This window comes from Mobula birostris, chromosome 16 (assembly GCF_030028105.1).
Source record: "Mobula birostris isolate sMobBir1 chromosome 16, sMobBir1.hap1, whole genome shotgun sequence".
Classification (NCBI taxonomy): Eukaryota; Metazoa; Chordata; class Chondrichthyes; order Myliobatiformes; family Myliobatidae; genus Mobula; species Mobula birostris.
Genome location: NC_092385.1, coordinates 41,831,726 through 41,857,072, shown reverse-complemented (window position 1 = coordinate 41,857,072; position 25,347 = coordinate 41,831,726). Strand labels below are relative to the sequence as shown.

The 25,347-nt window shown below is 37.5% G+C and overlaps 1 protein-coding gene across 3 annotated transcripts in view; it reads left to right on the top strand.

Moving 5' to 3' along the window:
• The window catches only part of LOC140211113 (contactin-4-like), a 2,284,382-nt gene that overhangs the window by 1,387,429 nt on the left and 871,606 nt on the right, over nucleotides 1-25,347 (top strand). For all 3 annotated transcript variants that reach the window (XM_072280600.1, XM_072280598.1, XM_072280599.1), the window contains one exon: nucleotides 25,070-25,196. In XM_072280600.1, the coding sequence (XP_072136701.1) occupies nucleotides 25,070-25,196 (127 nt within the window). The remainder of the gene's footprint in view (nucleotides 1-25,069; nucleotides 25,197-25,347) is intronic.

Below are 25,347 nucleotides of genomic sequence, written 5' to 3'. Positions count from 1 at the left end.
AGGCTACTAAACAGCTTCCTCCCACAGGCAGTCAGACTGCTAAATAGCTGCTCTACCTGACTCTGCTTTGGACACTTTTAACTTGCACTGGACACTTATAACTGATTTTAACTGACATGTGGCTGTTGTGTTTTACTATTTATTGTTATGTTTATTATTTAGTGTTGCATTTGTTATGTTATGATTACACTGCCCCTGAGAAACGCTGTCTCATTCTGCCCTGCAGAGCCGATGTATGGTTAGAATGACAATAAAGTTTCTTGAATCTTTTGGATCTTTTGAATCTTTGAATCTTGAAAAAAAGATTTCATTGAAAGCAAACAATCTGGCAGCATTTTAGAATATATTTTTAAAAGCATAAACCATGGCCCATTGATAAAATTGAGAGGTATTTCATTATGTTTTTTTTAATCCTCTGAGAATGAGTTTATCACAAAAATGGCATTCTTGAAATCTGGAAATCCAGCACAAATTGCACATACCATGATTTTGAATAACTGGAAGTTATTATGAACCTATATAGAAACATAAATGAGTTTTAGCATTGTGCATTTTCTTGGTAAATTAAAGATTTAATACTGAAAACATTTTGAAAGTCGTTGTAGCTTCATTTCACTGAAATCCATAGAAGTTAAATTTCTGCAAATTCTATTGATTTCAGTGAATTAATTTCAGGAGCAGAGAGCTAAAAGTGGATGCTACCTAAAACATATTCTACAACAAAATTTCCAGGCATGTTTGTACCCTAAATTTTAAACCAGTTGAGAAGGTGGTCTGACTGGGAGAGGCAGTGAATGGGATGAAGTGTTCTCTTTCAAGATTGGTGCCAGAGACTATGATGTGTATGATGGGATGGTGGCTTTTAGGGTTGGAACTGTAACTTTTCATGTTATGCATAATTGATGTGGATGAAGAAACCAGTGGCATTGTGTCTAAGTTTGCAGATGAAACAAAGATAGCTGGAAGGGCAGGCAGTGTTGCAAAGGCATGGAGTCTGCAGAAGGACATGTTGGCAAAGTAGGAGAAGAAAAGGTAGATGGAATACAGCATTGTGAATTGTGGGGTTATGCATTTTGATAGGAAGAATAAAGATTTAGACTACTTTGTTAATGGGGAGAGAACATAGAAATCAGAGGTGCAAGAGTGCTTGAGGGTACAATTCTAAGATTCACTGAAGGTTCATTTGCAGGTTCAGTCAATAACAAGGAAGGCAAATGCAATTATATTATTCATTTTGAGAATGGCAAGAATGTACTGGAGGCTTTAAGGCATGGGTCAGATAGCATTTAGAATATTGTGAGCAATTTTTGTGTCACATATGAAAAGAAAGATGTGCTGGCCCTGGAAAAGATCAAAAGGAAGTTCACAAGAATGATCCTGTGAAAGAAAGTTTCAGAATACAAGGAGCATTTGATGGCTCAGGGACTGAGATCAATGGAGTTTAGAAGGATGAGAAGGAATCTCATTGAAACCAACTGAATTTTGAAAGGCATAGATACAATGGACACACTTCCAGACGTAGGAGATTCTAGGACTTGAAGACACACCCTCAGAATTAATGGGTGTACCTTTAGAAGATGAGAAATTTCTTCAGCCAGAGGGTAGTGAATCTGTGGAATTTTTTGCCACAGAGGGTTGTGGAGACCATGTCATTAGGCGTATTTAAGGCAGAGGTTGACAGGCTCTTAATTGGTAAGGAGGTTACATGTTACAAGAGAATGCAGGAGAATATGGTTTAAAAAAAAAGTGATGATCAAACAGAGGAGCAGATATGATGGGACAAATGACCTAATTCTGCTTCTATATATTTTATGGTCTTCTGAAAATGGCTCATTAACTGGTCATTTGTATTGAATTAGAACACAGAATGTAGAACAGGAGAGCACAAGAAAATTCCCTTTGGTCCATAATTTTAGCTGAACTAATTATACTATAATCAAACTCCCAACCAAACTAATTCCTTTTGCTGGCACAGTGTCTATATACTTATCCACGTGTCTCTTGAATACCCTTATTGTAATTACCTCCACTCCACTGCCACCCCAGGAAGGACAGTTCAGGCACGTACTCTGTGTTTAAAAAAAAATATATCTACCCTCTCACCTTAAACGCACATCCTCTGGTATAAAACATTTCAACCCTGGAGAAAGATACTGGCTGTTTACTCTGACTATGCCTCTCAATCTTATCAGCCTTTACTGGATCTCCCCTCACCCCTCAGCCTCTGCCACTCCAGAGAAAACAACTCAAATTTATCCAACCTCTCCTTATTGCACATGCCTACTAATCCAGGCAATATTCTGGTAAACCTCTTCTGCATTCTCGCCAAAGCCTCCACATAATGAGCTGAGCAATACTGAATTCAATATTCCAGATGCTACCTGACTGGAGCTTTATGAAGCTGCAACACAACTTGTGAACTCTTGAACTCAGTGCCTCAAATAAAGGTAAGATTGCCTTAAGGCTCCTTTACCACCCAATCAGCCCATGTAGCCACTTATAAGGAGCAACGTACTTGAACTTCAGCCTACTTTATCATGCTCTCACTTCCCACACTTGGGCCACTTACTCCACTTCTTCACGCTGAAGCCTCAATTTTCCACTTGTGCATGAGCCTGCTCCGCTTGACTCTATTGGCTGCTGTCGATTAGCTAATTAGCCAATCAATTATTAAATAACAATTTGCAAACAGATCTCTTTTAGACTTTGGTTATGTGAAACTCACCAGAAGGTCCCAAGACTTACCACTTTTAAAATCTTGAGCTTCTTAATGTAAATCTGGGCTCCTGTTAGGTAAACCTCACCTCAGAAAAATAGAAAAAATGGATGTTTTAGTTTGTTTGCTAATCAGAATATGGACTATAGATTCTGAGGAAATATTTCACCTAAACCAAGAAAAAAAAAGGAGACGGTTTCTATCCTTGACTGGGCACAGTCAGCCATATTGAGACAACTTCATGAAAGCTTATAAAAGCAATGGCATTAGAACATTTAGTTCTGGATCATGGGAATGGAATTCTATCCCAAGTAGTTTTCTTTCCTTGGATGACTGGAGTCATTACAGACAAAAATGCAATCTATCCTTAGTAAGCCACACATAAAATGGTGAAGGTATTTATTAGACCAGGCAGCATCTATGGAAAAAAGTACAGTCGACATTTTGGGCCGACATCCTTCAACAGTCCTGCTGAAGGGTCTTGGTCCAAAATGTCATCTGTACTCTTTTCCATAGATGCTGCCTGGCCTGCTGTGTTGCTTCAACATTTTGTGTGTGTTGCTTGGATTTCCAGCATCTGCATATTTTCTCTTGTCTATCCTTAATAGCCAACAAGATAGTAAGCAGTAAAGAAGTCAGGAAAGGTAGGCAGGTGATGGGGCAAATTCATAGTCATTGGGATGAGTTGTAGTGCAATCAAAGCGAAAAGTACCAAATACAGGTCTTAAGGTTTTATACTTAAATGCACGCAGCATAAGGAATAAGGTGGATGATCTTGTCGTACAGCTACAGTTTGGCAGGTATGATATTGTGGTCATCACTGAGACGTGGCTAAAGGATGCATGTCTCTGGAAGCTGAATGTCCAAGGATACATGGTGTATCGAAAGGATAGGCAGGTAGGCAGAGGGGGTGGTGTGGCTTTATTGGTAAGAAATGATATTAAATCATTAGAAGGAGGTGATATAGGATCAGAAGGTGCAGGATCTTTATGGGCTGAGCTAAGAAATCGCCAGGGTAAAAGGACCCTGATGGCAGTTATATACAGCCCTCCAAACAGCTGCAGTGATGTGGACTACAAATTACAACAGGAAATCGCTGGGGTAAAAGGACCCTGATGACAGTTATATACAGGCCTCCAAACAGTTGCAGTGATGTGGACTACAAATTACAAATTAAAACAGGAAATAGAAAAGGCTTGTCAGAAAGGCAGTGTTATGATAATTGTGGGAGATTTTAACATGCGAGTGGATTGCAAAAATCAGATCGGCACTGGATCTCATAAGAGAGAATTTGTAGAATGTCTGCGAGATGGCTTTTTAGAACAGCTTGTTGTTGAGCCCACCAGGAGATCAGCTGTACTGGATTGGGTATTGTGTAATGAACTGGAGGTGATTAGAGAGATTGAGGTGGAGGAACCCTTAGGAGGCAGTGATCATAACATAATTGAGTTCACTGTGAAATTTAAAAAAGGGAAACCGAAATCCGATGTGTTGGTATTTCAGTGGAGTAAAGGAAATTATAGTGGCATGAGAGAGGAACTGGCCAAAGTTGACAGGAAAGGGACACTGGTGGGAAGGACGGCACAGCAGCAGTGGCTGGAGTTTATGCGAGAAATGAGGAATGTGCAAGACAGGTATATTCTAAAAAAGAAGAAATTTTCGAATGGAAAAAGGATGCAACTGTGGCTGACAAGAGAAGTCAAAGCCAAAGTTAAAGCAAAGCAGAGGGCATACAAGGAGGCAAAAATTAGTGGGAAGACAGAGGATTGGGAAGTTTTTAAAAGCTTACAAAAGGAAACTAAGAAGGTCATTAAGAGGGAAAAGGGGAACTATGAAAGGAAGCTAGTAAATAATATCAAAGAAGATACTTGAAAAGCTTTTTCAAGTATATAAAGAGTAAAAGACAGGTGAGAGTAGATATAGGACCAATAGAAAATGATGCTGGAGGAATTGTAATGGGAGATAAGGAGATGGCGGAGGAACTGAATGAGTATTTTGCATCGGTCTTCACTGAGGAAGACATCAGCAGTATACCGGACACTCAAGGGTGGCAGGGAAGAGAAGTGTGCTCAGTCACAATTGCGACAGAGAAAGTACTCAGGAAGCTGAATAGTCTAAAGGTAGATAAATCTCCTGGACCAGATGGAATGCACCCGCGTGTTCTGAAGGAAGTAGCTGTGGAGATTGCGGAGGCATTAGCAATGATCTTTCAAAAGATGATAGAGTCTGGCATGGTTCCGGAGGACTGCAAGATTGCAAATGTCACTCCGCTATTTAAGAAGGGGGCAAGGAAGCAAAAAGGAAATTATAGACCTGGTTGGGAAGTTGTTGGAGTCGATTGTCAAGGATGAGGTTACGGAGTATCTGGAGGCATATGACAAGATAGGCAGAACTCAGCATGGCTTCCTTAAAGGAAAATCCTGCCTGACAAACCTGTTACAATTTTTTTGAGGAAATTACAAGTGGGCTAGACAAGGATGTCGTATATTTGGATTTTCAGAAGGCCTTTGACAAGGTGCCACACATGAGGCTACTTAACAAGATAAGAGCCCATGGAATTACGGGAAAGTTACATACGTGGATAGAGCGTTGGCTGATTGGCAGGAAACAGAGAGCGGGAATAAAGGGATCCTATTCTGGCTGGTTGCTGGTTATCAGTGGTGCTCCACAGGGGTCCATGTTGGGGCTGCTTCTTTTTACGTTGTACATCAACGATTTGGATTATGGAATAGATGGCTTTGTGGCTAAGTTTGCTGATGATATGAAGATAAGTGGAGGGGCTAGTAGTGCTGAGGAAACAGAGGGTCTGCAGAGAGACTTGGATAGATTGGAAGAATGGGCAAAGAAATGGCAAATAAAATACAGTGTTGGAAAGTGTATGGTTATGCACTTTGGCAGAAGAAATAAATGGGCAGACTATTATTTAAACGGGGAGAGAATTCAAAGTTCTGAGATGCAATGGGACTTGGGAGTCCTCGTGCAGGGATACTCTTAGGGTTAACATCCAGCTTGAGTCGGTGGTGAAGAAGGCGAATGCAATGTTGGCATTCATTTCTAGAGGAATAAAGTATAGGAGCAGGGATGTGATGTTGAGGCTCTATAAGGCGCTGGTAAGTCCTCACTTGGAGTACTGTGGGCAGTTTTGTTCTCCTTATTTAAGAAAGGATGTGCTGACGTTGGAGAGGGTACAGGGAAGATTCACTAGAATGATTCCGGGAATGAGAGGGTTAACATATGAGGAACGTTTGTCCGCTCTTGGACTGTATTCCTTGGAGTTCTGAAGAATGAGGGGGGACCTCATAGACACATTTTGAATGTTGAAAGGCATGGATGTGGCAAAGTTGTTTCCCATAATGGGGGAGTCTCGTATGAGAGGGCATGACTTAAGGATTGAAGGGCGCCCATTTAGAACAGAGATGCGAAGAAATTTTTTTAGCCAGAGGGTGGTAATCTGTTGCCACGGGCGGCAGTGGAGATCAAGCCACTTGGTGTATTTAAGGGAGAGATTGATAGGTATCTGAGTAACCAGGGCATCAAAAGTTATGGTGAGAAGGTGGGGGAGTGGGACTAAATGGGAGAATAGATCAGCTCATGATAAAATGGCGGAGCAGACTCGATGGGCTGAATGGCCGACTTCTGCTCCTTTGTATTATGGTCTTAATATGTTTGCTTTCAATATAGTCTTATATTATTTGCTTTATTTTTCCATCCATACAGAATTCATAATTCTGGCAAATGCCAGTCAGGAAATCAGCATCCCTGGAAACTGGAGGGGATAAAGTTGACATTTCCATAGGATTTGGGGAATTCCCATTCAAATTTGTTTTTAAGAAGTGTATGTAAAAAAATTCTCACAGTCCCAATCACTAAATAGAGACAGCGAACCCGGAAGCAGGCAGACATATGACTAGAATTATGTTTTAAAATGTATTTTTTTAGCTCTGTTAATTTTTTATTCAAGCATCGAACAATTCCATTAAATTCACATTTCTGGCATCTCGTAATTTGAAAATAATTTCAAAATACATTTCCCAATAATTATTCAATTGTGCTATGAATACACTGTTCACAGTCTATTGAAACCTAGGTTTAAGCCACTCTGTACTTGAAATTAAGAGTCTTCATTTGAAGTTCTGTGACATTATACATGCTGTTCTGATAACCTCTTATGAAGTTTACTGGTTTACAATAATATTTTATTATAAACCAGATATCATTGTCTTCATTTTTAGTTTGTGCTATGACGGTAAAGAATGTTATACTTCGTGGTGGCGTCTCAATTGTATTAAAGTAATGCCATAAGGAAATAAAATCAAAGTTTTTTGTGGATGTTATCATTCAATATGTTGAAAAATAAATGTGCTAGGTTTTCTAAAATTGACTCCTTCTACTTTAGGCCACAAACTTATCAATCACGCCTTGTATATAAGTGGGCTGCATATGCAGTGCCTTTAGCATTGTTAAAGACCTCTCTCACCTTCTCCACAGTCTCTTTGACCTCATGCTATCAGGCAGAAGATACCACACCATAAGAATCAGAGATGGCACACTGAATAACAGCTTCTTCTCCAAGGCTGGTAGACTTCCTGAAATCCTGCTGCCACCCAGCACACCTATAAACTCTGTCTGAATGCATTGCATCTCCCTGCTCACTCCCCACATCACAGACACACTCTCGTCCTGCACTGGTCACTTTTCATCTTTTATTGCTGTTGTTTCACATATCTATACTGCTGCTTTTTTTATTCTAATAGTGCCTGTGATATTGTACTGTCTTACACAAGCACGCACCTTGCACTTTACGTCCATCTGTCAACCTTCAGGCCGTGCTACACAGAGACTTGTGCTAATATTATTTTGTGACTGTATCTGCTGGATCACGACTACAATGTGCTGTGTGTGATTATATGTAGTGTGTTTTACATCTTGCCCGCAGAAGAACAAACTTTCGTTCAGCTGTTCGCATGGGTATGGTTGAATGGCAATAAACTCAAACTTACCTATATTATCTAAATATTGTGAGACGACATTTTTTTCTGCCTTATTTTCAGTGAAATAAACAAAATATGTGAATAGGAGTGAAACAGCATGGAAAGCTGTGATGGATTGCGTTCTTCTTTTGGCTCTTTGTATTGTTTCCTCCAAATCCCTGCATTCTAAATTAGCCACACACAAAAAAAAAGGTACAGCCGATCTATCAAAGCTACAATAAATAATTCTTTGCCAGGAAAGGAAAGATGGTTTACAGACTTATTCGATGAGGAGTATACAGTGTAACTTGTTTGGTGACACCCTGCAAAAATATCTTTAGACTGGAATAGAGAACTGATGATCAGAAAATGTGTCCAAATCAAAATTAAATTCTTAAGATAGTAAAGAAATACTTCAAACAATTTTACTTGTTATGGAGCACAGTGGGAGAGGGTGAAGTGAAAAAGTACACCTCATAATATGATGCAAAATGTGTCAGGAAACTTCTAAAAATATACTGGTTACTTTACAATATTACCATTGAGGAGACGTGAATAATGAGAAATGTCAACCAACTAACAATGCACAACTGCGGTATGAATAGCAGGTCAGCTCACAGGGCCAGGAAGGCCCTTCATTAGAAAGCAACGTATTCAACAAACTTCAAGAAAGTGAACACAATTGGCCAAAATCTCCAGTAAATGAAGTATTTTTTAACTCTTATTTGTGAAATGATGAATTGCTTGTTCACAGAAAATTCCAGCCAATTTATTTATCACTATGCCATTGTGTAAAATATTTTTTAAAAAATTGTTTGAATGGACTTGCTCCCTCTGTTGTCTGTGAACACTGAAAAAAGTGTCTAGTGTAAATGAATATGACCTTCCGCTTGGAGAAGGGAAATTGTTGTTGTGGTAATTTGTTGGTTGTGCAGGAATCAGAAATTATGTTTGCTAAATTTACATAAGAACATAAGAAATAGGAGCAGGAGTAGGCCATCCGGCCCATCGAGCCTGCCCCGCCATTCAACAAGATCATGGCTGATCTGTCCGTAAACACAGCTCCATCTACCTGCCTTTTCCCCATAACCCTTAATTCCCCTACTATGTAAAAATTTATCTAACTGTATCTTAAGTATATTTAGTGAAGAAGCCTCAACTGCTTCCCTGGGCAGAGAATTCCACAGATTCACCACTCTCTGGGGAAAAGCAGTTTCTTCTCATTGCTGTCCTAAATCTTCTCCCCTGAATCTTGAGGCAATGTCCCCCAGTTCTAGTCTCACCTACCAATGCAAACAACTTTCCTACTTAACTTATCTATCCCTTTCAAAATTTCGTATGTTTCTATAAGATTCCCTCTCATTCTTCTGAATTCCAGAGACTATGGTCCCAGGCGACTCAATCTCTCCTCATAGGTTAACCCCTTCATCCCTGGAATCAGCCTAGTGAACCTCCTCTGCTCTGCCTCCAAAGCCAGTATATCCTTCCTCAAGTATGGAGACCAGAACTGCACACAGTAGTCCAGGTGCGGCCTCACCAGTACCCTGTACAGTTGCAGCATGACCTCCCTGCTCTTGAATTCAATCCCTCTAGCAATGAAGACCAACATTCTGTTCGCCTTCTTAATAACCTGTTGTACCTGCAAGCCAACCTTTTGTGATTCATGAACAATCACTCCCAAGTCCCTCTTCACAACAGCATGCTGCAATCTTTTAGCATTTAAATAATAATCTGTTCTTCTATTATTCCTTCCAAAGTGCATGATCTTGCATTTATCAATGCTATATTCCATCTGCCAGACTTTGGTCCACTCACTTAACCTATCTATATCCCTCTGCAGACTCTCGACATCCTCTGTACAATTTGCTTTTCCACTCAGTTTAGTGTCATCAGCAAATTTTGCTACGCTACATTCAGTCCCCTCTTGCAAATCATCAATGTAAATGCTAAACAGCTGCGGGCCCAGCACCGACCCCTGCGGCACCCCACTCACCATGACTGCCAACCATAGAAACACCCACTTATACCAACTCGCTGCCTTCTATTGGTTAACCAGTCCACTATCCATGCTAATACACTTCCTCCGACTCCATGCATCCGTACGTTTTTTATAAGTCTCCTGTGCGGCACCTTATCGAACGCCTTCTGGAAATCCAAGTATACAAAATCCACCTGTTCCCCTCTATCCACTGCACTCATTATATCCTGAAAGAACTCCAGTAAGTTTGTCAAACAGGACCTGCCCTTTCTGAATCCATGTTGCGTCTGTCTAGTGGAACCACTCCTTTCTAAATATTTTGCTATTCCTTAATGACAGCTTCAAGCATTTTCACGACTACAGATGTTAAGCTAACTGGCCTATAGTTGCCTGTCTTTTGCCTACATCCTTTTTTAAAAAGTGGCATGATAGTTGCTGTCTTCCAATCTGCCGGGACCTGTCCAGAGTCTAGAGAGTTTTGATAAATGATTACCAACGCATCTACTATAACCTCCGCCAATTCCCTGAGCACCCTGGGATGCATCCCATCAGGACCAGGGGACTTATCTACCTTCAGGCCCTCTAGTTTGCTCATCACTATCTCTTTAGTGACAGTGATTTTATCAAGGTTCTCACCTCCCATTTTGTCCATAACATCGTTCTTTGGCATACTAGACGTGTCCTCCACCGTGAAGACCGACACAAAGTAGTCGTTCAATGCCTCAGCCATTTCCTTATCACCCAAGATCAATTTCCCCTTCTCGTCTTCTAAAAGACCTACGTTGACTTTAGCCACCCTCTTCCGCTTTATATTTTCTGCTAAAATCCAATGTATCAATTTCTGGATTTTGTGCATGGAAAAGAAATTATTCTGATCATATTAATCAAAAGAAGTACAGTATACAGTCAGAATTTCTTTCTGTTGATTCATTAACTGAAAATATCTACTTGCTGATTCAAAGGCAACTATGGCTATTACATGGACCCACAGCCGCGGTCAGAAATTTAGAACATAGCACAAGGACTGACTTAGTTTATGTTAAATTTAGGCCAAAAATTATTTAACTTAACCCGTATTTAACCAAATTATGTTGGTGTATGTTTCAAGACGAGTGACTTTTTAATATGTATCGTATACTTTAGATTTGAGTTTGCAAGATTATCTCAGTGGAATAGACAACATACAGAACATAGATCATAACATTAACAAATAGACCCTTCTGGCATTCACAGCAATGTTCTCTCTCATTCTCTTGCCTCTTTCATAACATAATATTATTTGATTGTTCTAAGTTGGAAATATTAGCAAAGATAGTAAAGGCTAGGTTATGCTGGACCAGGCAGACAGCCAGGAATTGTTTCCCAGGTCTGTTCACACCATCCGTTATTTGAGCTGGATGGGAATCACCCTGATGTTAATGGCACAGCGTATTTGCTCTTTCATCTAATAGCCAATATTCAGAGTCAATGAAAACTGAGCACAAGAAAATAGGAGAAGGTTACTAGGCGCGTCAAGCCTGCTCTGATATTCAATTATCAAAATGGCTGAACTATATTGGCTTCAACTCTTCCTTCGTGTCATTTCTTCATATCCCTCGACATTCCATGTTACAGAGGAATTATGCTCTAAGAAAACCATCCATATGACTATTTTCCATTATTGTTAAATCCATTTTTTATTAAATTCCATGTTATAAGTGGAGATGCATTCCTACAGGATATTATTCTCTCAACAGAAATGATGGTGTATGTGTGTGTGGATCACATAGTGAAGAGGGAGCCATTTAAGAGATTTGCTTTGGAAACTGACAAGGTATTCTCTTAAGCTGCCAGCAGCTCTACTTGAAGGTATTGGCTGTTGCAGATGCTTCTCACCTTCATCCTTCAGTATGAATGGAGACATTTACTCTAAAATGAATATCAAATTATGGAAAAAATTCAGAGACAAAATAATCCACCTACATTCTATTAATTTTTATATTTTATTGGTCCTTTTCATATTTTTATCCACCTTGTTAAATGGAATTGTTGTTGTTGTTCCATTCTGCACTTTGTGACGCATTCATTGGGCAGCAACCTTGCTGTTTCCTTTGCATTTTTTCCTGTTTTTTTACGAGACCAAGTAGCTAGCTCAATGCTCAACCCAGCACGGATAGAAAGCATGCAAGGAGCCGGCCGGATTCAAACACAGGACCATACACCTCAAAGTCCAGTGCAGATGCCACTACACCACTGGTTAGCTATTATTTAATGAAGTATTACATTGTTATACAATTGTAAACCATTTTGTCAATTAATATTTAGCTGCAGCTCAACTGTAAATGTTCTTACTAATCTGATTATCATTACTGAAAATACAAAGGAGAATATTTGGATAAGTCTAATGATGGAAGGATAGTTCAACCCACCTCATGCTAACCTGGTGCTTCTCGGAATTGAACAGAAGCCTAGCAAAGATAGAGAGAAAGAGCATGCTACATGGAAAACTATTCTTCATTATAGCTGACTGTTCTGCAAAGTAATTTTGTTGGAAATAGAAGGAGATACAATGCTACTTGGGTCATTTTGAGGCTCATACTTTTTATTGTGATCATAATTTTCTGTATAATTGAGGTACATTGGAAATGTGTGTTCAGTTGAAGGGGAATGTGTTCCATTTAGAGGAAGATTATTAAAAACATCAATGTTGCTATATTTTTCAGATTGAAAAATCGAATGTTAATATGCTCCATCTAAAACAACGTATGTCGATCCTATGATAAATCACAAACAGTATCTAATGCCTCAAAACAACTTGTGGTACTCGCTAAGAACCATATTGCTAACGTGATGAACACTACTTTTTTAATGGTTTTTCACTGAAATGCTTCTTAAATTAACCAGTACCCAATCAACTTTATCCTGAGCATGAATGTTCTCATTTATACAATATCACTATTAGACTTACGGAGTGCAAAACTGGTAAAATACCCTTGGAGAGCACTATTTTTGCTAAACTGTGGTATCAAGTAAAGATACTGAAGTCTCTTTTCTATCCATAATCAAATGTGACATCCGTAGAAAATATCTTTAAAGTGGTGATCAAACAAATATATGAACTATTGCCATTTTCATGTTGCTAACATTACTTAATAGTTCCAGTTTCTCTTTCAAAGAAAGTGTATGCAGCAAATAATAATAGGGAAAAAGAAAGCAAATCCTATTCATATGGATTTGTTGGTGTCTCCTAAAAACGGTGTTGTCATTTTGAATTTTACATGCCAAAAACTACATGTATGTGCCCTTGTAAATAAACTAATAATCTTCACTTAGAATTTATCAGTGTCATGAAGTTCTGACCAATAGGATCAGAGATTTGAAACGGTCACTAACAATTTTTAATGATTTTTTTGCTCATACTATTTGATCAATTGTCAGGTATTCTTTTCTGATCCCCAATACCCCATAGATGCAACTTTGGGTCTGATGATTTATAAAGTTAGTTGGATACTGAAGTTTTTCTCCTAACTACAGATTACCATAAAAATTTAGTTTTTCCACTGGCATTTTTTTTGTTACTATGAACGTATCATTACTACAAATTTGATTTATTATTAACATTTTTCAGTTCCACCTCAACATGAACTCTGGTGTAAGGATATAAAAAAAAACACTATAATGTGTTGATATTTGAGTGTCTCTATACCAGTTATTTCTATTTCTTTTGTATTTTAAGCCATATTGCTTTTGTGATTGCCTGTATGTATGCTTAAAAGATAGTTTATTTCTTCATGAATAATCTACTTTTGACTGTTACGTTTAATTCAACAAAGATGATAAGTTCTAATTTTGATGAAAAGGCACTTGATAAGTGAAATTGCATCTTGAGTTCCTTGTCCTGTTGTGTTAATCTCTCTGCTGCTTCTTTGTAAAATACTTCTTGTCTATATTAAGTCTTAGTAATTAATGCTTTGAAAATTCTAAACCTGTGAATCAGGATCAATTTCGCTTTCTAAGTTGGGCATGGTAGATTGGCTTCTACACTTCTTTTATTTAAAGCGGAAAGTATTTCATTAATAATTCCATAGAAGACTGTCAAGTTATTGAAATACCTCAGGATGAAGCAGCAAAGTGAAAAAAATCTATTTTTATTTTTATTAAGCTGCATATTGGCTTCCTATATATTCAGATAAATTAAAGACCTTAATGTTTTGGATGATGTTTATCATAAGGCATGAAAATGTAAACATTGAATCCCAGTTGTTAAATAGCCAGCGAATTTTACTAAGAGTCAAGATAGTATTTTTTATTTAATTTCCTTCCTGAGATCTCTAAGATATGTATTTGATCATGAAATACAGCAAATTGTGGGAGTGAATAAAAATGTCAATTGGCTTCTGCAGTTTTAGAGAGGTAATAGCTGGCCATAGAGATGAGGACATTTTGGAGATTTTGTTTACAGTGAGAACATTCAAAATATTTGCTTATTAATAGTAAAAGTAGGCAGTTTATGTGCTTTCCTAATAGTTGCATAATAAGGTGAAGAAATTGGGCCTGTTGATGGATTGCTTTCCACCTCTGTCCAAAGATAATCCTGGGATATTTTCTGAGGTCCCAAAAATGCTTTTATACAGACTGAAAACTTTGGCTAAAATGTATCATATCTGAACTGTTATTCCAAGGTATTTCAAATTTTCCATCACGTTTTATGAGATTCGTGTAGATTACGTATTTGCAGCAAATTCAGAATTTAGTGGTCCATTCTGCTGTCTAACTTCAACAAGAGATTCACCATCACATCATGCAGTTATGGTTTGAACTGTTATACTCTGTGTGTGATTTTGTACTCTGAAGAACATGAGGGAATAAATGCCTGTTGCCAGACTTCAAACTTCTGACTATGTTTGTGAAACCTTTCTAAAATTCCAGCCGCCAAACTGGACAGTGTAAATCTACTTGATGGAAACAAAGTCAGACCTTTTCTGATGTCAAAGTCATGCAACATATGTAACTATTAGTTTTTGATTTGGCTTCATAGTTCAAATAAGAAATCTTTTAACTTCTGTAATGTAGTGAAATTAATTCAGAACTGAAAACATAAGTGACTGTACAACTACAGGCATAAATATGAGTGTGTATATCCCTGAGAGCATTTTACATGCCTGATTGAATTTAAATGAATGGTTATCATGATTTGTTACTTGAATAAAGTAAGAGGTGTTCAATTCTGTAAAATTATTTGTGCAGGGTTGAGAAACTATTAAAGTAGTTTTTGCCCAATTTGTGCAAGTACCAATTAGCAGTAAATTATAACCAGGGCACTGGAGGATAAGTAAAATGAGTATACACTGCTTTAATTTGTAAGAGGAACTTAATTATTCATTAAACTCCAATTATGCTGACACTACAGTGAACAATCATTTGATCTAATTACTGTGGTATTGAACATGATTTTTAGTGAATTGTAGCTAAAATATATAGAGCATAAAATGATATCTTTCAGATATATAATTTTGCATCATATCAATCTACTCATGATTCTCCTATTGCGTGTAAAGGTGAGGAAAGAATGGAACTTAATATTAAGAAACTAAATAAAATGGTTATATGAAATAGGATACATGTAAAGAATCAAATTGACTGAAAGCTGTTATGGAAAATGTGAAAAATGCAAGTGATTACCACAGTGTGAAGTAGTAAACTAAACAGGCTTAACTGTTTTGTTGATGAGAAAGCTACATATCCCATTCATTTTTTTTACCTATTCAGAAATGGAAAAATTCTGACATATTTTAGAGGATGTCATAAGGGATGTTGGTGTCTTTCAATGACACTATTATCCGGGGCATACAAGAAATTATTTTTGGTGCCTTATATTTTATCATAGATCATAGAACAGTGTGGTATCGTATGGGCCCTTTCACTCATGATGTTATACTAACCTTCATACTTTCTCCGCAATCAACCTAACCCTTACCTCCATAATGTAAAAGAAACTCCACCTCCAACATCCTCCTAAATCTTCCTCCACCCACTTAAAAGGATCTCCTCTGGGAGTAGCCATTATTGCCCTAGGAAAAAGGCACTGGCTATCTACTCAATCTACGTCCCTTAGAATCTTATACACTCCTATCAAGTTGCCTCTCATCCTCTTTCATTCCTAAGAGAAAAGCCTTAGCTCACTCAGCCTTTCCTCACAAGACAAATCCTCTAATCCAGACAGCATACTGGTAAATCTCTTCTGCATTTTCTCTGAAGCTTCCACATCCTTCCTTTCATGAGGCGACTACCACCAAGCACAATACTCAAAGTGTGATGTAACTAGAGTTTTATAGATCTGTAACGTTATCTATTGGCTCTTGAACTTAATTTTTTGACTAATGAAGGACAATAAACATACTCTATTCCTTTTAACATTTTCTATGTCATCTTGACAATATTTATTGTTAATTTTTATTAACATCAGCTGTGATATTACTGCTCCCACAAATGACTTCAGGTGTTTTCTGAGATAACAGCATAACTTGTGATTTTTTAAAAAGATTTCAAGTTGAAGAACGATTTTCTTTGACTATTGCCTGACTGAGGTTGTGACATAGCTTACTGTGCAGCTCTTTAAAAGAGTATTATATATTCATCAAGACCTTTGTTCATTTTTTCTTCCTGTTTCTTGAGGAAACAACTTTCTACTGAATCCAGAATGTACAGTTTAAATCATAACAAAGTTTATTTGCATAAAAATGGTACTCACAAATTATTAATGTCTTAAATAATTGAAATAATTACCTGAGAAATTAATACTTCTAAGGTAATATCACCAGAAAATCACTGACATTCCTAGATCAGTGTAAAACTTTGTCTGAGAAATTAATTGACATATAAGGTTAATCAAGATTAGATGTAAGCAAAGGCATGTGCAGCCTAAACAAATGTAGTCATTGTTGTCTGATGTATAAGTCTGGGTGTACTCAAACAATTCAGAATGGACTCAGATGAGCTTAGCATTGAATATTTTACCCACTAACTTGAATGAACTAGTAGAACAGGAAAATATTTACTCAGACAGCTTTACCAAAGGGACATTAGTCTGGGGATTCCAAGATCTAGTGACTTTATTACCCTGATATTTTGCACCAGCAAATGTCAAAGGTATTATGGGCACAAACTAATAAAAATTCACAGATGGGTTTTCTATGGCTTTACAGAGTCTTCTTGTAACAGTATTGTTTTGAACAGTTGAACTTTGTACAAAATTAGATTATTTATGATTTTGAAAACACGTAGTCCTCTTTTATTGTCATTTAGTAATGCATGCATTAAAAAATGATACATTATTTCCTCCGGTGTGATATCATAATATCATAAAACACAGGACAGACCAAAACTGAAAAAACTGACAAAACCACATAATTATAACATAGAGTTACAAACAGTGTAACAATACCATAACCTGATGAAGAAGTCCATGAGCACAGTAAAGTTCAAAGTTTCTCAAATGTCCCACATCCCACGCAGACGGGAGAAGGAAGAAAAACTCTCCCTGCCATGCTAACCACAATTCGACTCTGAGTCATCCGAAAACTTCGAGCTCTGATCAGCTTTCCGACACGGAATACTGAGCACCATCTCTGTCCGAACGATTCGACCTCCTTCTCGGTCACCAGAAGCAGGCAAGGCCGGGGATTTTGAGGGCTACCCTCCGAAAGATTCCTGACCACACAGTAATGACAGCAGCGAACGGGCGTTTCAGAGATTTCTCCAGATGTTCCTCTGTGCTTTCACGTCCATTCTCCATCAGATCAGAATTGTCCACGGCCCCTATTTAACAGATACGACGTCATATTTTAATGCAAATGTGTGTGTGTGTGTGTGTGTATTCTTAATGCTTTATGGTTACAAGCTCACAGGTTATAATTCTAGTATTTATAATAACTAGATAGAAAATTACAATAATAATCTTTCATGATGGGGAATATTTTCATCAACCTCTTCATGGGATATTTCTACTAGGGATAGAAGCTCTTGTGTCATTTTCCCATATTTAAATGATAGGTATGTCACACAGAAGTGTTAGCAGAAAATATCACATGTGTGTTTCTGAAAATATTGATGAAAGGATATCTGCTCTGAACGTTGCCCATACAGTACAGGTGTCAGAGTTGAACCCGCTAGCCCTTATAATCTAGAAGATATTCAATGGAGCAGTCAGACATTCCTGCTCATTACAGCTAAGCTGAAAACTTGTCAATGTACACAATTATACTTTTGTAGTTGTGACAAGGGACAGAATAACAGAGTTTTTAAACAAGGGAAGAGTCCAGCTTGGAAAGAGTTACAAGAAACCTCACTAAAAATACATATGTTCATTTAAGGTAAAAACAAATCTTACAATTTATTACTTTTTTAGTGGCTTTTGAAGTAATTCTGCATTGTTTTATTTTACCTTGTTCTACCACAAATTTGATTGGTATGAACAGTATACAAGCAAGCTTTTCACAGTCTCTTGATACATTTGGCAATAATAAACTAATGCCAATACACAATTATGCAGAATGAATTACACAGACAGTATCTTCTCTTTTTGAGTCCAGTGTGAACTCCTATAGAGTGTTTAAGCCATTTGAAAGTTTGAATTGACTGGAGGTGGTCAAAATATTTGAAAGGGACAAATTTCTTTCTGATTATTTTTCAATGTCATTTGATCAAACCTATTCAATACTTGTGATAATTAAATGAATTTTAAAAAGGTTTTCACAAAGTTAAGTCATTTTTTAATTAATTTTGAAGAAGGTATAATAAACTTCCTATAATTCTTGGAAAGACTTTCAAAAATATTGGCTTTCAAAAATATCATTCCATGCATTTTAAATTATGATGTGAAAGAAAACAAATCAAAACAAGAGCATAAAAATGTGTATGTTATATATTCTGCTTCTTTGTTTAAATGTATAATGTATAACTTAAACAGTCAATGCATACTTGTCCTGATATGTTCTTAGGTTAAGAATAAATCACTCTTACTTCTTTATCCATAATTTGGACAGCAACTTGGTAAATTAATAAATTGGTTTATTATTGTCACTTGTACAGATGTACATTGAAAGAACTGTCTTGCATATTGTCCATTCAAGTCAATTCTTTGCAACAGTATATTGAAGTAGTATAAAGTAAAACAGTAACAGAAAATAGAATAAAGTCTTGCATTAGAGAGGGAGTGCAGTGTAGGTAGACAGTAAGATGCAAGGTCATACTGGGGTAGATTGTTGATCAAAAGTCCATTTTAATATCCTAGGAAAATGTTCATTAATCTTTTAACAGTGGGGCAGAAGCTGTTCTTGAATTGGTCATATGTACTTTCAGGTCTGATAGGAGAGGGGAGAAGAGAGTCTGTCTGGGATGGGTAGGATCTTTGATTATGGTGACTGCTTTATTAAGACAGAAAGAAGTGAAGATGAAGTTCAAAGAAGGGAGTCTAGTTTCCATGATATGCTGAACTGTGCCCACAGATTCCTGCAGTCATGGACAGAGCAATTGCTATATCAAAGCTGTGTTGCATCCAGATAGGATATCTTGTATGGTGCATCGATAAGAATTGGTCAGGTCTAAGGGAAAGTAGCCCATTTAGCCCATTGAGGAAGTAGAAGCTCCAGTGAGCTTTTTTTGAACATGGTGGCAAAGTGATTGGACCAGGACACAGACTGTTAGTGACATTCATGCCTAAGGAGTTGAAGCTCACAATCCTCTCGAGCTCAGCACCGTTGATGCAAGCAGGAGCGTGTGCACTGCCGCACTTCCTGAAGTTAATACCAGCTCACTTGTTTCGATGACATTGAGGGAAATGTTTTTGTCGGTACACTCTGCCACTGGGCTCTCTATCTCCTTCTTGTAACTCATTCTTACTTGAGATACAGTTTATTGTGGTGCTATCACCTGCAAACTTGGAGATAGAGTTGGAGCAGTAACTGGCCATGCTATCATTAGTGTACAGGGAGCAGACCAAGGGGCTAAGGATGCAGCCTTGTTGGGTGCCAGTTCTGAGAATAATCATGGAGGAGGTAGTGCTGTCTATCCTTTCTGATTTCAGTCTGCTCATCTGGAAGTCAAGGATCCAATTGCAAAGGGAGGTAATGAGTCCTTTGTTTAGGAGTTTGGAGATGAGTATGAATGGAGTTACTGTATGGAAACTATTGTCAATAGATCATAGTCTAACATAGGTATCATTGCGGTTCAGAAGTTCCATAGATGAGTGTAGGGCCTGAGAGATGGCATTTGTCATAGTACTGTTTTGGCAGCAGGCAAATTGCATTAAATCAATGGTGCCTGGGAGTCTTTCATTAATGTTTGCTATGATCAGCTACTCGAAGCACTTCACAGTAACTTAGCAGTTGGTGCAACACTATTACAGCGTGGGGTGTTCTGGAGTTTGGAGTTCAATTCTAGCACTATCCGGTAGGGAGCTTCCGTACTTTCTCTCTGTGGAATTTATGGGTTTTCTCCAGGTCCTTCAGTATAATCCCATAGTCCGAAGGCGTACCTCATAGGTTAATTGGTCATTGTAAATTGACCCGTGATTAGTTTAGGATTAATTAAGTTTGTCAGGGATTGCTGGGGTGGTGTGGCTCAAAGGGTTAAAAGGGTCGACTCTGTGCTGTATCACTAAAGAAAAATAAAGAAATAATGGTGGATGTCAGACCACAGGGCGGGAATCATTAAGGCACATTACCTTTTTCGACTTAGGTACCTGGATGATAGTGGTCTTCTTAAAGCAGGTGAGAACCTCAGATTAAAGCAGGGAGAGATTAAAAATCTCTGCAAAAATCCCTGCCAGTTTATCCGCACAGGTGCTAAAGACATGGCCAAGGATACCATTCAGGCCAGTTGCCTTCCATGGGTTCACTATCTAGAAGACGGACCTTACGTCCACAATGGTGACTATGAGCTTAGGTGCATTGGAGCTACTGGTGTGGGAGGTAACATTTCAATCTGCTTCTGTTCAAAATGTGCATAGAATGTATTCAGCTTACTGTGAAGAGATGCACTGTTGTCAGTGATGCTACCTGATTATAGCCCATTATAGCATATAAACTCTGCCATAACTGATGACTGGTCTGGGAATTGAATGTTGACTGATATTGTCTCTTGGCATCCCTGTTAGCTTTACTGAGCTTGTATCTCAATTTCATATAAAGCAATACATGCAAACTTCACTTGAATCTCCAGTAAAACATTGCAATCTGAATGTTTTGTATAATACATAGCACTTTCTGCTCTGTTAAGTTAGAAACATCTATCTCTTTCAAATAATTAAATGTTAAGAAGATTTTCTGCTGATATCCTCCATATAAATCAAACATGGCACAGATTTGGCTTGACTATTTTCATCGACTAAGTAATTTAAGGTCATAATGACCTTCAATTACTGATCAAAAATATTTCTTGTCCATAAAGTCATTTGCTTGCAAATGCATGATATATTTCCTTCCACTTTTAATTTTGGTTTTCTAATTCTACAGCAGCTTCAATGCAAAAAGATAAAACTGCACCTGCAAATACTGTTTCTTCCAAAACTAGAGTGAATTCTATCCCATATTTTTCAATGAATTAATATTAGTTGCTGAAATTAAGGGAAGGTTCCCACTGAGCTTTTGCACAAATCACAGTAAGGAAATTATCAAGTATATAGTTGAGATAAAACTGTCAAAATAATATAGTTAGAGAATCAGGTTATATGGACTTTATTGATGATTCTAGCATTATTTCAACCTAATATATTGTTGTTGTGGATAAATTTAGCAAAGGATAAGATTGTTTTGTCCTAATGATACCACACTTCAAAGCTTATCCTTGAAAGGAACACAAGTAGAGATTATTTGTTCCAAATACCTCAACAACTATAACAAATTGATTCCCTCAATGTTCATTATTTCAAATATAAGGACAAAATTTCAAATGCAGCCTGGCTATTGCAAGAGCAGCACACACAACATGCTAGAGGAAATCAGCAGAGCAGGTGACATCTATGCAAATGAATAAACAGCTGATGTTTTGGGTTGAGACCATTCATCGGGAGGGGAAGATGCCAGAATAAGAAGGAGTACAAGCTAGAAGGTGATAGCTGAAGCCAGGATGGTGAGGGGGGATGAAGTAAGAAGCTGGGAGGTGATAGGTGGGAAAGATAAAGGAATGGAGAAGAAGGAATCTGATAGGAGAGGATAGTGGAGCATGGAAGAAAGAGAAAGAGGAGGGGCACCGTGGGGGGGGGGAGGGTAATAGTAATAGCCAGGTGAAGAGAAGATGTAAGAGTTAAGTGTAGGGAATTGAAGAAGGAAAGAAGGAAGAGGGGAAAATTACAGGAAGTGTAAGAAGTCAATGTACATGCCATCAGGTTGGAGACTACCTGGGTGGAATACAAAGTATTGTTCCTCCAACCTCAGAGTGGCCTCATTGGTACAAAAAAGGAGACCATGGACGGACATGTCAGAATGGGAATGGAGATTAGAATTAAAATGGTCGCCAATTGCAAGTTTCTTTTTTAACATCACATTTTGTATATGGATGACCGTATTTATCGGGAGTTTAAAATTCTCCACAACCAAAGTTCAAAGTAAATTTATTATCAAAGTATATGTAACCATATGCTACTTTGAGATTCATTTTCTTGCTGGCATTTACAACAAAAGATAAATACAATTAAATTTATGAAAAACTGTACATGAACAAAGACTTACAAACAACCAATGCGCAAAAAAAGATAGACTGTACAAATAAAAATTAAATCTGAGAACACGAATTATAAAGATATACTCCAATATGTGTAAGAAAAAAATCAAAACTGAATTTGAAATGTAATCTTTAAGAAGCAGAATGTCAGGTAATATCACAAAAAGGGTCTACAACATTAATAACATTTTTTTTAATTGGATTGAAGTTTTATTTTTTGTGAGGCCGACAGAGTTCATAACCCTTGGGAGGACTAATTATTATCTCAAGTAGACTTGCTTTATAACTACTGTTTGATTAAACACCAGCTAGTACAGCTGTGAGTGATTTAATCCATGTTTGTGCAGAAGTAGCATTTTAGAAATGAGCTGAATGGTTTATTTGAACTGTCTCTGTTAATTGGACAACAGTCAGTAATTCAAAAGCATTCAGGCATTTTAAATTTTTATATTGACTTTATTATGTACTTCTTAATTGCAGAGTGCTGTACTTATAAATATCATTCAAATTTTTGTAGGTAATGTTAGCATTTATAGTGTTTTGGTAATAAATCGCTTATGTGTTTTGAAAGAGGTGGCTTTTATCACAGGGAAAGCTCTGGTTATCATCATCTAAAATCCTATATGTTCCAGAATTGATCCTATTATAGAAAATAGACAGAGAAATCAAGGCACCAGTGTTCTCTGAGCCTATCATGTATTTATTTTTATTTGGAGATGCAGTGTGGAGTAAGCCCTTCCAGCCCTACCCCATTTAACCACGACTTAATCATGGGCAATTTAGGTTAGATTAGATTATGAAGACACGCAGTCCTCTTTTATTGTCATTTAGTAATGCATGCATTAAGAAATGATACAATATTTCCTCCGGTGTGATATCACAGAACACAATTTACAATTTAGAATTACCAATTAAGCTATGGGTACATCTTTGGGTTGTGGGAGAAAACCAGAGCAGCCAGGGAAAATCTATGCATTCCACTGGGAGGACACACAGAGACTCCTTACACAGGAATTGAACTTCAAGAACCAGCAGCCCAAGTTATAATAGCATCAACCACTACACTACCATGTTGCCCAGTGGTCCATTATAGATACATAGAAAACCTACAGCACAATACAGGCCATTCGGCCCACAATGCTGTGCCAAACATATACTTACTTTAGAAATTACCTAGGGTTACCCATAGACCTCTATTTTTCTAAGCTCCATGTACCTATCCAGGAATCCCTTAAATGTCCCTAGGGAAGACAGCAGAATTTATAATGAAGAATGTAATATTGCAGCACCTGAAAAGAATGGAAAAATTAGCAAACCCAGCATAAAGGTGTGGAAGGAAAGTCATGCTCGACGAGTCTGTTAAGGCTCTTTGAAGATATGATAATTTACACAGATAAGAGGATTGGTATATTAGATTTCTAGAAGGCTTCAAATAAAGCCCCAGAGAGTTTGTTCAACAAGGTCAGTACACATCATGTTTGATGAAACATACTGGCATAGACTGAGAAGTGATTTTCATACAGAAGGCAAAGAATGGAAAATACACAGATCTTGCTCAGTTTGATTGGTTGGGATGAATAGTGAACAGGTATATGTGTCTCAGCTTTTCACAATCTATGTCAATAACATAGCTGAGGGAACCAAATGTCATTATCCTAAATTTTCTGATGACGAGGGTTCTGAATAGAGAGGATTTTGAACAATGTAAGTAAGCTGAGTTCAGTGGACAAAATCTGGCAGATGCAATATGAGGTAAAAAAAAAATCTAGTCATACACATAGGGACAACACAGAAAAGCAAAGTATTGTATAAGTGGTAAGAGATTGGAAGGCGTCCATGTTCAAAAACACCTGGGTATCCTTATAAGCAAGTTACTGAAAGCCAATATGCTGGCAGTAAGTCATTCGAAAGGCAAGTGGCATGTTGGCTTTAATTAAAGGAGAAGCTGAGTACAGATATCTCACTGAAACTGTATGGGGTCTTGGAGAAACCTGAATTAGGAAGTTGCAATTGCTTTTTATTTACCTAAACGAAGATATGCCTGTCATTGTGCGGAACACAAACTTTGTTAGACAAACTTTGTTCAACAAACTTTGGGCTTGTACTATGAGGAGAGCTCAAGCAGAGTCAGAATCAGGTTTACTTTCACTGACACATGTTGTGAAATGTGTTGTTTTACAGCAGCAGTACATGAAAAAAATGGTTATAAGTTGTATTAACTATATATAAAAATAAATGGATATTGTAAGAAGACTAGAATTGTATTCTCTAGAATTCAGACGAACGAGGACAGATCTCAAGAAAACATACATTTTCACAGGGCTTGGTAAGCTGAGGTGGGTAGATATTTCTCTAAATGGTTATCTGGAACAAGGAATAAAGTAAAAGGAAAGGCCATGTTATATTGAAATGAGGAAAAATATTTTCACTCAGAAGGGGTATATCTTTGGAATTCCCTACCTCAAAGATTGAGATAATTCAAGACAAAGACAGATGTAAGGATAATAAAAAGGAATAAAAACAGCATGAGTTCAGAAGTACAAGAATCACAAAATTATAATCTTTCTCATGTAGTACGTGCTCTCATTCTATAAATGGAAGTTATGTGTGTTTTCTGCTTGTGGTTTTTCATTACGTTAGTGTCTGTTGGTTCCCGTGACTGATGGCACTATTATACTAATCCAGTCTTTCTTTTTATTGACACAGAGAATGGCAAGCCACATGGGCCAGTTTTTATCCATGAGCCAAATGACATTGTGTTTCCTGTGGATTCTGAAGAAAGGAAGGCCACTTTAAACTGTGAAGCAAAGGGGAATCCAGCACCATATTACAGGTTTGCTGGCATTATCTTTATCAGTATCTTAATAAAAATAAAGCTGAAAGTCATCTTTCAATCGTTCTTTGAAAAGGAAATAAAGAACTTGATTGGAATACAAGTTTGCATCTGAATGAGTCAAATTAAACAGAACATTCATTAAGTAGTC